Here is a 15,456-nt window from a genome sequence, read left to right as displayed (position 1 = left end):
GTGTCAGCAGCGCGCTCCTTTTGTAACGCGGCCGCGGCAGTGGGCGAAGTGACCTTCGTCGTCTACCGAATCACGAATCTGAAACGCCTGCGCAGGAGAGACCACGCTCCGTGGAGGTGGTGCTTCATGGAGGTGACGACCTTTACAGCGAGCCCAACGTGAGCACGTCGGTCCACCTTGCTGCTGATAACTAAAAAGCGCTAAAGTTTCGGAGCTCTGAGGAATTCCGAACGGTGTATGCTGTGTAAAAATGGCTTGCCGTAAGCATGCCTTACGGCGTTCGTTTCGTAACGTATTCGTTAGCGCCCGCGGCGAATCTAGAGGTTGCTGGTTCGACTCCGCGCGACCGATTCTTGCCTTCTCGTTTTTTTTTTCTGTGCAATCTGTTAGTATATGTTTTTCAACGTCATATCCGTGATAAAAATACGTCAGTGGAGTTGTGGTGGACCCCGTCATCTAACACTTTCGTGTTAAAACTTCTTATGTAGCCTTCACGAGCGAATATGATCGGAGGAGTTTCCCAGGACATAAATTGAAACGACCTCGAAAGAAATCGTTATTTTACACATCTCAACGATGATATGGATGTACATGTGGGGTTTAACGTCCCAAAACCACCATATGATTATGATAGACGCCGTAGTGGAAGGTTCCGGAAATTTCGACCCGCTGGGGTTCTTTAACATGCACCCAAATCTGAAAACACGGGCCTACAGCATTTTCGCCTCCATCGAAAATGCAGCCGCCGCAGCCGGGATTCGACCCGCGACCTGCGGGTCAGCAGCTGAGTACCTTAGCCACTAGACCACCACGGTGGGGCTCAAGGATGTTATACGAAGGTCATAGAAACTGGTACAGTAGGTGCAGTCACGCAAAAGTTAGAACAGTGACCTTCTATTGGAATTGACCCTATGTATTTGAATGGTCTGGGTATACAACGGTAATGATTGGCGTGATCGCTGGCACTAAAGCTATATGTAAACAGCGCACGCTGACAGTAAACCTTGCGGATTGTCCCAGAAAACCTTCACTGCAGAGCAGGACAGGATATTGGACCTAACGTGGACTCGGTCAATTAAGGGAAACAATGAACATTCATTGAGACGATGCACTATTTATTGGAGATACGCATTCAATTACGTGAACAGAATTCATGAGTTTGGCCCCCTTTTCGCAAGAAATTTGAGGACTAATTCGGTGTTATCGAAGATCATCCACGTTGGGCCAATCTGTATTCATAAAAATTATCAAATAAGCAACACTGCGTACCAACGAGCAACCTCATGATGAAGCACGCAGCTGCAAAAAAGTGTTCACTCAACGACAGTCCCTCATAGGCCGTAAGGCTGAATAAGTAATTACCTTTTCTTTTTCAAAGGATAGCGGTCATTTGGCGATACCCGCTTGATGCGTGACCACGACGTACTCTCTGAAGGTACCTTGAAGTGATGTGCGTATTACCTGTTGTGCTTGTCATGTTACATTATTTTGCCACTATATCCCTCAAAAGGAAGGTATATAAGAGCTGCATCTTGGCGGTGCTTAGCTATGAAGCAGAAACCTGGAGACCTAAAGAGAGGGTTCAGCTTGAATTGAGGACACCGCAGCGAGCTATGGAAAGAAAAATGATAGGTGAAACCTTAATATACAAGAAGAGAGCAGAGTGGGTCAGGGAAGGAACCGGGATTAAGGATATCATACAATCAAGAATAGGGAATGGACATAGTCCGGGCATGTAGCGCGTAGGCTGGATAACAACTAGGGTAGGTAACTGACTGGATTCCCAGAGAAGGCCAGCGGGTTAGTTGAAGACAGAAAGTTAGGTGGGTAGATGAGATTAACAAGCTTGCGGGTATAAAGTGGCCGCGGCAAGCACATGACCGAGTTGACTGGTGCAAACACGCGAGAGACCTTTGTCCTGCAGTGGACGTAGTCAAACTGATGACGATGATCCAGCAAGTTCAACCGGTATTTGTGCTGAATTTTACCAACACTAGCAGTGAAGACCTTGAGTAATTTCAAGAAAGTCGCGATTGACTTTGCTAATGAGTCAAACACAATCACTGCTTCACTGCTTTAAAATTTCTATCCACACAGGTTGTGCATAGCATTCAGTGCTCGAAGAAGGCACTCGACCGTTGATCATACTTTATTATTGACGCGTGGAGGGAATCACGCGCAAGTAATACAAGTGAGTACAAGTGACAAAAGTAAACGAAAATAAAGGTGGACGACACGACACAGGCTTACCGCTGTGTAGCGAGCGCCAAGCGACCGCTTAGGTCGAATGTGGAATTCGACGTAAGGACTTCGTCTGCAGACACGAAGACTTGTCATTTACTATAATAGCTCGTCACATATTCATAAGAGGCGCATGCTTGCTTTCTACAAGAAGGTTCGCATCGTGATCAGACGGACATTGCGGTCAGAATGAATGTTGATCTCCTGGTTGCGGGTAAACGAAGCAAAAAAGACCTGGCAGGAGGGAGGGTAGAGAAGGACAGCTCTATAGAAGCCACAGACGTCTCGCTACCAAGCCCCACGAGCTATAGTTACGAGTGTCTAGCGCACACGTCATCCTCGTATTCATACAGTACTGCCTGTCTTGGTCAAGTCTCAGGAAAGCACATCAGAAAAAGACCGGCATCACACCGTTCGTCGTTTCCTTTCACAACGCTGTTACAGCGCACCGCGGGTGCGCAATACGAGATGTCGGCGGCGTCAGAGAAGGGGCCCTCAATTGCAGTGGTGGCATTTGCGCGACAGCGGGGGCCACTGGGAGACAGGCGCGACGCTGCAGACGACGCGCACGCGAAGCAAATGTGTCGTCACAAATATTCCAGTCAGGCAGGGAGGCTGTGAAGACCGACGCGAGGGCGAAATAAGAGAATGCGATGCTCGAATCAGCAGCAAAGAAAAGAGCTTCGCACGCCAGGACTGGCGCGACTATACAGTGTCAACTAGTATAGCGTATATGGGGTCGCTGGGCGCGCAAGAATAAAGGAGAAAAAAAGCGTAAGGCTAGACGGAGCGGAACTTAAATCCGAACGAGCTCCGCTTCCAATAAAGAGAACAGCAGGAAGGACATTTCGGCCTACGCAGCACTCCGTGCGAGCGACCGTGGCGAGCTAGAGAGCCGCTTCGATATACCAGAGCTTGATCCTGGATAGAATACGTTGCGGATGTGCCGCGTAGACCTTTGTATATATCTACGTACTCGACCATGTGTTTGTGTGTGTGTGCTCTACATAAGTATCCGACTTGCTGGATGGCCGGCCGGCCGGCCGTTTTTGTGTTGTTACACGATGATGGCGTGCACAGGGCAGAGAAAATAAAAAAGTAGCAGGTGTAAGCTATACATAAACCTGGCGTCAGGGTGCGGAGGCGTCCAGAATGGAAAGAAAACAAGCGGCGTCAGAAGGACCCGGAGGAGGCAGGAATAAAAACACGATGACAAAAAGGGCGTCGGTGAATCTTACCATACAATGGAGAAGAAACAGAAAAAAAAAAATGAAGTCAGTACAGCAGGCTTTTTTGCAAGTGCAACGAAAGTGAATGGACGGGGACATCGAAAATAGAAAAAGACGCTGCCGAGAGGACATTGGAGACGAAGGGACGATCGCGGTGTCGGATTTGGAATGGACCGCGCGCGAGTCAAGCTGCTCACCATGCAGGTAGCGTCCGCGCGGCCATCAAACAATACCGCGGGGACACACCGCGAGGGGGTTGGTTCCGCAGGAGTATACCGAAATGCAACGAACGGGCTCGGAACAAATGTGAGAGGGGAGGACACGGTGGAGCGAGGACAGAGGAGACGCCTGTCCTCGGCGAATGCAGCAGACGCAACGCACGGGGACGAAGAGCGAGATTGGAACAAGACCACGCGGGCGCAACGAACGCCAGGATGCGCTGGGTCGCGCGCAGAGACGAACCAAAAGGAGGCGTCGCACTTCTTCGTGAGTGGATTGATGCGCGCGGTGGCGTAGGAGAATGGGGAAGAGAAACAGGAGGAAGGCGAATTCGTTTAGAGTAACGAAAAAAAAACAAAGATTGAAAGTTGACGAGAGAGAGAGAGAAAAAGAAACAAGACATCGTGAAATGCCGTTCGGTTCTACGGGGCGTCATGAATTGGGAGTTCAAGGCGACGCGGCGAAAACAAGAAGAACGCCCGGCGGGCCCAACAGCGTCGAAGATTCGGGAATGAAATCTTTCCCGGGAACGACTAAGATGGAACGCGCTGAAGGGAGAAGGACGGCTGTAGGAAAGGCCACTGTATAGTGGCGGCGTGCGATCGCGCTGCTGCTGCTCAGGAAGGGGAGAGGTTCGGCAGATTGCTCGCTGCAACTCGGCGAGCCCAGCAGATGAAAACGGGCACGTGGATGCCGCCGGGACGGAGTAAATTTTAAAGTGGCTCACGTCCTGGGCCGAAATCGTAAAACAAGGGAAGTGTCGATGCGCCTCGTCTCCGTCAGGCCGAGGGACGCAATACCGTCGCTTATATGCGCCTCCCATAGCCACCAGTCCTCGCCGGCCCTTTCTACTATTCGTACTTTTCTGCGATTCGCGCGCTTTTTCGCTTGTTTCTACGCGAGGCTTCCTTCTCGAAATCTCTGGCACGACAACCACTTCACTCGTTTCTTGTTTGCCGGCCACGCGCGGTACACACAGCTACGTGGGGGGCCCTGTCCCAACTTGATTCTCCAAAGTCGTCGTGACTCCCATTTTAATCTCGTGAGCTTTCGCGGCATTATATGCAATATCTCAGCTCGACCCGTCCCCTCAATTCGTTTTTATCTTCTTTTTTTCTATCTTTTTACGGAGATTTTCGCCGGTGCCCAGATAAAAGGGACGCAGGCCTCTTGTATCGGGATAGCGAACGTCGTATGTATATGCGTATTGTAAAGGTGGACACACTTTTTTACACTCTCGAGACACGCCTTACTTTATTCGGTTTTTCTGTCGCTTCCTTGGGAGACGCACTTGGCTGTTGCGGCTGCCATGAATCTGGGCGCGATATCGCTAGATTTTATTTCCTACAAGACGGGTACAAGACAGTGTTGTGAACGTCAACCAGAAAGAGAGAAGTGAGCTTGGCCAGCCCGAGGGACAACTTGACCGGCAACGAAACGAACGAGGCTTCTTTGTCACGTGTACCTGACATGCCTGTCGCTTGTGAATGGTATATGTACACAGCAGCGTCGACGAGGTAGCAGGTCTGCTCCGTTTAAATAGCGCTCCGTTTAAGTGTTTGATCGTTATCGCTTGCTGCCACGCTCTACGCAGCGCGGCTTTCTTGTATACGTGCCGGCGGTGGTTGTAAATGATTGTTCCCGCCGCATCAAGACAGGGTAACACGCGTTCTGCGGCTCTTTAGAGACGCTGTACCAGTAAATGAAAGAGAGAGAGAAAGAGAGAGAGATGTTGCCGAAGTAGTGACGGCTGTTTTCGCTTTCCGTGCTGAGGCATGAATGTTCTTTTTTGGAAAAAGGGGGAGAGGTGTTGTGACATTATCTCAAACATGTGAAGCTATGAGTGAAAAAAATGGACATCGCTACAAACGCAATTTTTGCAACAGTACGCTCGGCACGTTTTGAGATCACTATCTTATAGACTTTCCGAGAACACTACAAAGTGGCTTTGATAAGTAGAAATAGGGGGGAAAGCCGATTGATAAAGGAAAAAGAATAATACATCAAGAAACGAGAGAAATTTTTTTTTGCTGTAGCTGGCGTGTGCAGAATAAAAATGTATATGACGTCTGACCTTATATATAACCCCACCTACCAAGGAGGTGGTGACAAGCCTTGAACGAAAGGGAGGGGCTTCTGTTTGTTCAGTGAGCAGAACGTTGCTTTTTAGGCATAATCAGCGAGCAAAACAGGCTTAACGCAGCTTGTACACTGGACGTAGCCATCCCCTATCGCGCCGCCAACCATCCTAGCCTTTTGCATTATCAGCTAGAGAGGCCGCGGTGCAGGTGTTCTGCTCATAAAGACGTACTCTAAACATTGAGTTCGATGTCCATTCTTGATTAATGGGCTCGGAATTACTTTAGTTCAGACGCGCAGAGCGAAGGGTGGCAGGCCAGCAAACAGGTAATGAGGATGGTTCGCGAGACTTGCTGTAGCGGGCGACGACGTCTCCGCAATTTCCATCTCGGAGAAAGAATCCGTAGCACGACGCTCGTTGACGACCGAGCCAAACACAAAAAAAAAAATGGCGGCGTGACACTGGGCCAGAAGTAGCGTTGAGGGCCGTGCATCAGCGCAGGAGCGGCTGTTTCCATCGTACACGCTCGGCTCCCATTCTTCTCCTCCGGACAGGCTGGGCACAAATCAGAGCGGACACGGGGGACTCGCATTAGTATGGGCTTCTCGGCACGGCGGCCGGCGAAGATATGGGGGTGGCTGTGCCGGCGAGCGCTTTTTCCATCTCGTTCGACGATACTGCTGAACGGGAATCGATCCACGACGCGACAGAAGGAAGGTATATACGATGGAACCCCGGTGCGCCACCGTCGTTGTCGTCTTCGTCGTCGTTTCACCGCCACGCTGTGGCAGCGCCCAGACGGTCAGGACATGACCCGCATCGTAAGGAGCCTCGGCCGAGTGCCGCGCGGGCCAAGCGCCTCAAATTGCGGGGCTTTGCGCGGGTGAACGAGTGGGGACGGAATAGGGGTGGCCCGACGCTTTTGTGCTTTATACCCATATGAGCCACCGCGCGCGCGCGCGTGATGGGCACCGCAGATTGCCTACGGAATGCCACCGCGCTTTCCTGCAGCGCTTGCTTGCTGGCTCCTGGAGGGTGCATGGTGAGACCTTTTATTTCTGCCGAGACTCGCTGTATTCCTCGGCCTCGTGTCCAACCCGCCCTTATTCTCGGAAACGAATCGAGAAAGGCACTTGCGAACTAGAGTACAAAGCGCGGTGACCGAAGTAACAAGCTTGATCTGTCCAGAAGATGGGGGCAGTACAAAAGAAACAAAAAAAAAACACCCTGCGAGCAAGGCGACGTCGTGTTTGTGTGGTGCGGGAGACCTTTATCAAACATCCTCGACAGAGATAACGCCGGTAAAGGCGGCGAAGCTTTTCGATCGCCCCGCCACCGCCACCACTCTCATGCCTTCGAGAAGAGAGTGCTGTAGCAGCACTTTAGGATCAACTTTTCGAGAGCTGGCACAGAATTACAAGATCATAGCAACGGAGAGAAGCAGGAGGCAGTGGTAGACGACAATGACGCTTCCTAGATCGCCGATACTCGCGAAAGCTGGTTGTCGACTGCCGCTGATGGCCGCTGTGTTCGGGTTTTCCAATGGCATGCGTGAAGTACACCCAGCGAGAAAAAGAAATAAAGTGACCTCCGGCTTACAAGCGCTGGTCTTTGAAAGGAGATAGTCTGCGGGGCCAACGTTAGATGAAACGGCCGTTTCATCTGTTCCCGAAGCTGCCTTCTAAGCCATCGTGCCCACTGGCACCCCCTATCGCTCCCTCACTTGCATCTTTGCAATAGCCGAGAGTTGTATGGCTCCTCTGTCTTCTTGTGTCTATCGACTTTTTTTTATTTCGTTCCATTTCTGACAGGGTCTCTCTCGATCGAGAGCGAATCGCAAGAATCCAGCGCGATGCCGCGCCGTGGGGGGTGGCACTTGGCAGGCCCGGCGCGTCGGTACGGTGCGGAAATAAAGGCCTCGAAGGACAGGAAATTTGTTCGAACCACATCAGCAGTCCATTCTCGTTGCTGGCATGAACGACGTCGATGGAGGCAACAGTGGCGGCATCGAAAAGAGACGACGACGACGTCTACTCTACAAAGGACAAGAGAAAAAAAAAAACGATCAGGGGAAGCTTACAAGACCTCCCCTCTTTTCGAAAGAGGCATTTAAACGGCGGTCCGATAGGAAATGGCTGTCTCGTCTTTATCGAGATGCTCGCTCACGCGCACAGGCTCTCTCTCGCACACATACTCGGTCGCCTTGTTTAGTGCGCTCGCTGAATGTCCTCTTTTCGTGGTACCGCCAGCCAACATCCGCTCAACTTAGATACCATCACCTGTCGTCCATTCGTGAGGCGAGGGGTCGCTTCTTTCACTCACCCCTTTTTGCTTTGCCGCTTCCGCAGCATCCACAAGGTCCGCGTTACATCCGCCACGTCCGCGTTACCGGTCGGGCTCCTTTCATTTCTCGGTCGGATCATGTATTCGCCGAGCACCAACGCTGAGAGCCAGGAGAAAGATAAAAGGATAACGGATGCAAGAGTCGCGTATACGATGCGGGGTCTGAATACCGAACATCTTCATAGCTGAACACTTCTCACGGCCTCTCTCTCTTTTTCTTGTTATACGCCTCCGAGTGGTCGAATAAAATTTTTGAGACGCTCAAAGAAAAAAAAAAGCACAAGGCACCTTATTCTTCACATTATATGAACTTGACAAGATCAGGAAACGTCGCATTCAAATGGTGGGAAGCACTGTACAGGGAGAGAACCTAAGGCCAGGCACTTTGTACTCCTTGCGCGTGGCTGTGAGGGTCCACTTGGAATTATCGCTTCACCATACTAATTGCTGGCTGCATCGAATTGAGCAGCAACCGCGTGCCACTTTACATTCGTTTGATGCACTGAATACTAAAGAATGTTGTCTGCGTAGCGATTGTTCGAGACGCAGAAAGGCACGTTTGGGAGTCTTTGATGCGCACATATATCTTGCACCGTACATAAATAAAGAGGCTAAAAAAAAAACGCCAGGCTTGCGTGGAATACGCAGCACAGTGACAGGGAAAGCTGGAAGAGCTGCCTTTCAAAGACTTTTTCTTAACACTATTTGGGTAAATACTGCGAGTACATTTGCTGGGTACCCACTACGCCAAAAATAGTCATAATTTCAGCGTAGTAGGCCGCCATTCACTATGTTATTCTGCGTCATGTTATTCTGCGTCATTCTTCTAAAAAACGTGGTATTCGTTAGACACTTGCAAGGAATTTTGTGCCAATTGCCGTGCAGTGGCTGACGACGATAAGGATGCCTGAAGTGGATATGCGCCACTGTTAATAGGTGATAGTACAGGGTCTAGAAATATATTTCTAGACGCCGTAGTGATAAAGAACAATCTCTTATAATGGGTTGGATCATTGCACGACCCACTCGTTACGCTATTTGCATTGTGTGACGTCTTGTTTCTTTGCGGTTCTAAACGCTTGATTACACATATTAACGCGATTCCTTTCCCGACATAGAGCCGGTCTAAGGCAAGTTCGCGAACGAGTCGCAAGCACCGGTGTGGCTCAGTTGTAGAATACTGGACTTGCACGCAGTGGACCAGGGTGAGAACCCCACCGTGTCCTTTGTGCTTTTATTTACTGAGCTTTTTTTCTTCTTATTTTTTGCGATAGTGGTTACGGACAGCGGCGGCGGCGGACAACTACGGCGCTGTGCGTAACTCGTGTTGTGATCTGATAACAGCTTTCGCTGTAAAAAATGTATGGCGGAAAATTGCACATAGTTCAACAATTCACACACCATTAATTTGTGGCACAAAAGCACGACTGCAGCATTAACATGGTAAAAAAAAAAAAAACAAGAGATTAGTTTATGAGGTCTGCTGTATTGCTCAAGTAAGTGACCTTTCGAAAAAATAAACTCCTATGGTGGATTAACACACTTGAAAGGTAAATTTGACTGTCAAGTTACTAAGAGCTTGAACTACTGGCGTACTTAAACTTCAGGCATTAAGTTACACAACATGGGACATAAATTGGTTTGAAATCATATACACGGCGAGGTCAGCGTTCTTCTTCGCTACTAGTGTTACAAGGCTGTACAGTAAACTATATCGTTCATGCTGTAGGAAAGATCTCTGACCTCACTACCACCATTTGTAGGGATCATGCTTCATCGCAACATCTTGTGATGGACAGGCAACACGCAGCAGCATTCCGAAGCCATAATGATTAATTTGTTGTATATTACTTTCTTTTGCGAATATTGGTGCTTACCACTACCTTCAGCCTGCTTTACCTACTTTGCCAACGTGTCTGATCTACATGGAAACTTCTTGATGCACATATGGTGTCGATACCAATTCTGGAGCCTCTAAGCTATGGCATTGGAGCATGGAGTGTGGCCCTTGTGTTGTGTTCGGCGTGCATGCCCGATGTATGTGTACCCCAATCCGCCAGACCCCCTGAGTTTTTTAAAGCGCTGATAGGCAATTTTCAAACAGAGCTGGCGAGTTTATGTGTGTTACTGCTCCTTGTAATGCAACGAAAATCACAACTTTTTGCCGATATGCCAGCACATATGTTTTTTACCGCTGCGAATTACGGTAATTTCTGAAGTAAGCTTCTCCCTACGAAGAACCTTGCTGAGGTGAAGCACAATTTCAAGGCAGTTTTACGTTAGTGCAGACACGTTGAATATATTGATGGTTGATGTGAACTAAATGTGCATCTGGATGCATTTCAAGAACACAAACATTTACAGTAGTTGGTTTGCGCATCCGTTAAGACCATAGCACTCACAAGGCGAGATAAAAGGAACAAAAAAGCACGTCACGTCGTCTTTGTTTGCCCCTGCAGCTTGAGCGATGTGGCTTTATAGGATAAATGCATCTTACCAAAGCTGGGCGAACTTCAATTCTGATATTCGGGCCAGGCTCTCTACCTTTTGCGCCACCTGCAACACAACGTGGTCTTTATGGATGAGCATTTTACACGTCGATAAAGAGAACATATACAGGGAATGTTACACAACGTGTTCGCCCTTGTTGCCATCGCAGATTCTATGGACATGAAGTCTGGACCCGGGCGGCGCGTAGTCCAGGCGGGTACACTGAGCATGACACAAGGCGGCAATGGGCTCGGCGCTCTGGGCATGGCCGGCCTTCTACCGGGTCCCGAGTGTGCGGGCTGCCAGAAGCCCATACGCGAGCGGTTCCTGCTCAAGGCGCTCGACCAGCTGTGGCACGAGGACTGCCTCAAGTGCGCCTGCTGCGACTGCCGCCTCGGAGAGGTCGGCTCCACCCTCTTCACCAAGGCCAACCTCATACTCTGCAAGAGGGACTACCTCAGGTGAGCATGGGGTGCGCGTGTTGTCGGGGCTGTACGATCAATAATTTCAATTGTCTGCGCACAAGGCCATGTCGTGCTCATTAAGTCTAGGAGCAAGCTCAAAGCATAGACGCTCCTCTCTCATTGTATGAATGAGCGTTAGAGAATACTCAACTTTTAAATGGTCAGAACCATGAACTACGGCGTTCAACGAGACCCGTCTTGATATAGAAACTTCATCACAATTACTACTGCTTCAATGCTTTAAATGCAGCTTGGAGTACGACCAGTCGCGAAAAAATAAATAGTAAAAAAACAAGCAAACTTATAAGAACCTATGCCATCTAAACGTGATAGGGTATTAGAGGGGTTAGCAACCAAAGAGTTCCGACACAGCAAAGAAAATGACTAAACGTTTCGAGGGTATACAAGAAGTTTGTACGTAATCCATGTGATTCGGGTAGAGTCAGCTTTTTGGTGTATATTACATCATGTTTCCGTACACAGTGTCGTTCAAACAGCGTGTCTTTTTTTCTCTTTCTACAGGCTTTTCGGCACTACTGGTCTCTGCTCTGCGTGCAAAAAAACCATACCGGCCTTCGAAATGGTCATGAGGGCACGTACCAACGTCTATCATCTGGAGTGCTTCGCCTGCCAGCACTGCAATCACAGGTGCGTATTTCACAGCAGTAGACTAGAACGAAGCCGGCTGCATGAATAAATAAATGTTTTTAAATATAAAGCAAGTGAACACTGGTGGAAGAAGGAGCCGTGTCACTCTTTCACCAGCTCACATAAAAGAAGCTTACGAGCTCTCGTGTCTTCACCACCTCCGACGTTTTTTTCCACTGTGCAGGTTTTGCGTGGGTGATCGCTTCTACCTGTTAGAAAACAGGATCTTGTGCGAGTATGATTACGAGGAGCGGCTGTCCTTCCAGAACGTGCCGTTTCCCGGCCACAACCCCAGCAACCAACAGCAGCAGCAACAGCAGCAACAAAACGCCACCAATGCGTCGACGCCCGGTGCAGGTGGTGGTGGAGGCAACGGTAGCATCAGCAACCACCAGTCGAGCAACGCGGGTAGCAATAGCAACAGCGGCCCAGCTACAGGCGCGACGTCGACAAATAACGCCGGTGGTCACCCGCCCATCGGTACACCTCCCGGCAGCGCCGTTGCTCCCACTGCCAACAACGGCAACAGCAATAGCCTCCAGCGGCTCAAACGGCACACGTTAGATAGCCTTCCGGTGCAGGACGACGCGTCCAGTGGATACGGTAGCCCCGACTCCATGATGAGTGACGGCAAGTGACCCAGGGACAAAGGCGGCCGCGGTCGGCACCACGCCGGGCCCGCCGCCCTCGCCTGCAAGCAAGACTTGAGCTAATGCGCCTTCCTGGCCTGGACTTTATGCAGAGGCCACGCGTGTGCCTGCTTGCCTCTTGTGTCACCGTAGACTTAGGTCCGGGCGAAGTGCGGTTTCATGGTGCGCGAATAGACGTTGGGACAATGAAGCGCCTGGCTGACCATCTGGTTGACTCGAACAAAACCGTCGTTCCATTCTGACAAGCAAGTATGCGAAGATCTGTGCGCAACCAAGCAAAAAAGAAAACGGTGTCATTGCCAGAGGGCCGAAAAGAATGTTTTACTGTGTGACATTGGGTCGAACGCGTGAACTAACTCATGACAGGGCGGAAGTGTGCGTGAGTGTGAGCGCTTGTGTATAGGCTAATTGACTAGGAGTTACGTGGGGTGCGCGTGTGGAACGCGTGTGACGTACACTTTCCCGTGTGAGGGAGTTCCTGCTGTTTTCTGTCGTAATCTTGGCAAGGGTCCACCCAGAAACAGCGATACGGTGCCAGACCAAAACCGTCCCGTGACATCGGGGCGTCATCGTCGCGTTCCCTCAACTTAAGCTTGCCAGAAGTGCGGGCGAAACCAAGTCAAGCAAGGCCTGGTGGAATCCGGACTGAATAGAGAATTAGTGCTTCTTCTCCACCGTGGGACGTGAGGTCGGCTACTACTCCTCCAACGTGAATGGTCAGTCCCTTGCCGACTTTGCTTTACGTATTTGTTACGCATTAGACCTTGTCTTGATCTATGTTCGGGCGACCTAGGTACTGCATTTACTAACATGAACAGACATCAGAAAGGCGTGAGCTCGTCTTCCGTGGTAACAAGTTATTAGCTGGTGAAATAAATAAATAAACAAAAAAATAAATGCTATAAACAATTTCCATGGAGGCCTCTGAAACATGCATATTTATAGTGTGCATGCTATGTGTTTGGTTGCTGAGGGCAGGTGTAAGTATACCGACGCCATAAGGTCAACTGCTGAGCCCCGTCAGCAAATAGTTTGAATGGTATTAAAAGGAAATCAACAAAGTTACAATTAGACAATTACTCTTTTGAGTCTTTTGAAAAAAAGTGGCTGTTGTGGTAACAACAAATGACGAGCTACTTCCCAGGTAAATTTCAAGAAATTAGCGACCTACGAGAACGAAATGAAACAAAAGTGCACTTCAAAAAGCACAGCTGCGAAATATGCACAATGACATGTAGATAGATAGATAGATAGATAGATAGATAGATAGATAGATAGATAGACAGATAGATAGATAGATAGAGATAGATAGATAGATAGATAGATAGATAGATAGATAGATAGATAGATAGATAGATAGATAGATAGATAGATAGATGCTGTGGGCATTGCAATGAAGAAATAAAGTCTGAAAAAATAAATTAGCTCTGGAAGAGGGGCGTGGTATATATGGAAATAAAATATCCCGTGGAGAGGAGGAGGTGGCGGCCATTGTGAGAAAGAGCTCGTGCGCTCGCGGTCGCGCAAATCCCAAGGCAACCGATCCTTCCATTTGCGCCCTGGCGCGCGCGCTCTGAGAACGCTTCTCGGTGCGCCCGTCCATTAGCCGACCGTTCCATGCGCGCTACTCTACTCTCCCTTATTTACCTAAGTGGCACGACGCTGCGCACTCGGGAACATCCAGGAGTAAGAAGATCAAGTAATGGGGGGGGAGGGAGACGAGAAAAAATATAAAGGGAAAAAAGAAACAGCAGACGGCATCTAAAGCAATGCACGCCCGATTTCTTTTACTCTCGTCTCTCTGCTGAGCGCGCGTCCCATTCGTTTCACGTGTTTTTGCGGGTGGCGTTCTCAGCTGGATCGTATGGGGCGGCAAGTATAGTGCGTGTCCGCTGCTGCGTCTCTCCGCTGCCCGCGCTATATTGCTGGTGCGCGCACAGAGATGGGGGAAAGGGCAGGCTTCGCTCTGGAACAAACAACTCGACGATGGTTTTTAGTGGACTTAAAAGGCTTTTTAGCCTCTCCCTGCGGGTACGACGCCGGAAGAGCCACCGTGCCCTCCATTAGGGCTCCGCGCGAGCGCGCGCTCTCTGGGCGCCGGCCGGCGCAACAGAGCGCCGCCGCATTAAGTGCTCCGAAAAGGAAAGGCACCTCTTTTCGCAGCGGCTGCCTTCTCTAGCTCACTCAGTCTTGCTTTTTTCGCTGCTTGCTCGATAAAAAGGAAAGCGTGACGACGTCCCCAAGGCTGCCTTTTCTCTCCCACTGTGTGCACGCGTTCGTGTGCCTGGCGAGCCCTTCTCCGGTTCCTACCCCCCTTTCTTTTTTCCCTTTCTCGAATGCTCCTTACACCACGATGTGGTGGGAGAGGAGGGTCACACTTACTTCTCCTTCACTTAATCTTACCTCTTGCTCCTTTTCAAGATCCCATTTCCCTCGGAAGAGTTCGTATCGGGAACACATATGTGCTCTTCTTGGCATTTGCGTTTTCCTTTTTTTTTCCGCGTTTCCTTCTTTTGCGTCATTACCAGTTTGCCTGTCGACGACTAATCCTCCTATGGAACTGTCGCGGCACATCGGTGGCTCCGACGGTCACTTAAAAACGAGTCGCGCGAGAACCACTGGAGTGTGAGGAGAGGGGGGGGGGGGGGGTTGAATTCGCACGTATGTGGCACAACGTATACCTGCGGCGTTGTATAGCACTCGGCGAAGAAAGGCGTGGTGGCACTCAGGAGCGCGTGAATGAGAGAGATCGGAAATGGATTCGGAAAGCGCGCGCACCGAAAAGTGGCGCCGCGAAGCTAAGAGCCACGTGTTCGGTCGGTGCATTAGTCCCGTCCGGAGGGCTTTCTCAGCTACACTTCTATTTTTTTTTCTCGCGCAATGGCGGTTTGCACGTAAGTGACGGAAGCTGTCAGCAGTTTCTGTTGCGATGGTCTTTAGATCGCGTGAGAAGGAAACGAGAGTGAACTGTGGAAGGAAGGGAAAAAAAGCAAAAAGAAAGAAAAGAGGAGTGGTCATTCGTTACCATGCACATCGTTGAAGTGCATTGAGGGCTTCCTTTTCGGTACCGACAACTTCTAGAAGCTGTACTG

The 15,456-nt window shown here is 49.9% G+C and overlaps 1 protein-coding gene across 1 annotated transcript in view; it reads left to right on the top strand.

Annotated features, from left to right (window-relative positions):
• Positions 1-12,806, top strand: part of LOC119170326 (uncharacterized) — a 102,790-nt gene extending 89,984 nt beyond the window's left edge. Inside the window, exons 4-6 of the mRNA XM_037421464.2 lie at positions 10,772-11,063; positions 11,589-11,714; positions 11,899-12,806. Of these exons, the coding sequence (XP_037277361.2) occupies positions 10,772-11,063; positions 11,589-11,714; positions 11,899-12,352 (872 nt within the window). The 3' untranslated portion in view covers positions 12,353-12,806. The remainder of the gene's footprint in view (positions 1-10,771; positions 11,064-11,588; positions 11,715-11,898) is intronic.
• The last annotated feature ends 2,650 nt before the right edge of the window (positions 12,807-15,456 follow it).

This window comes from Rhipicephalus microplus, chromosome 2 (genome assembly GCF_043290135.1).
Source record: "Rhipicephalus microplus isolate Deutch F79 chromosome 2, USDA_Rmic, whole genome shotgun sequence".
Classification (NCBI taxonomy): Eukaryota; Metazoa; Arthropoda; class Arachnida; order Ixodida; family Ixodidae; genus Rhipicephalus; species Rhipicephalus microplus.
The sequence above is the reverse complement of the archived record's forward strand: the minus strand, read 5'-3'. Positions and strand labels throughout refer to the sequence as shown.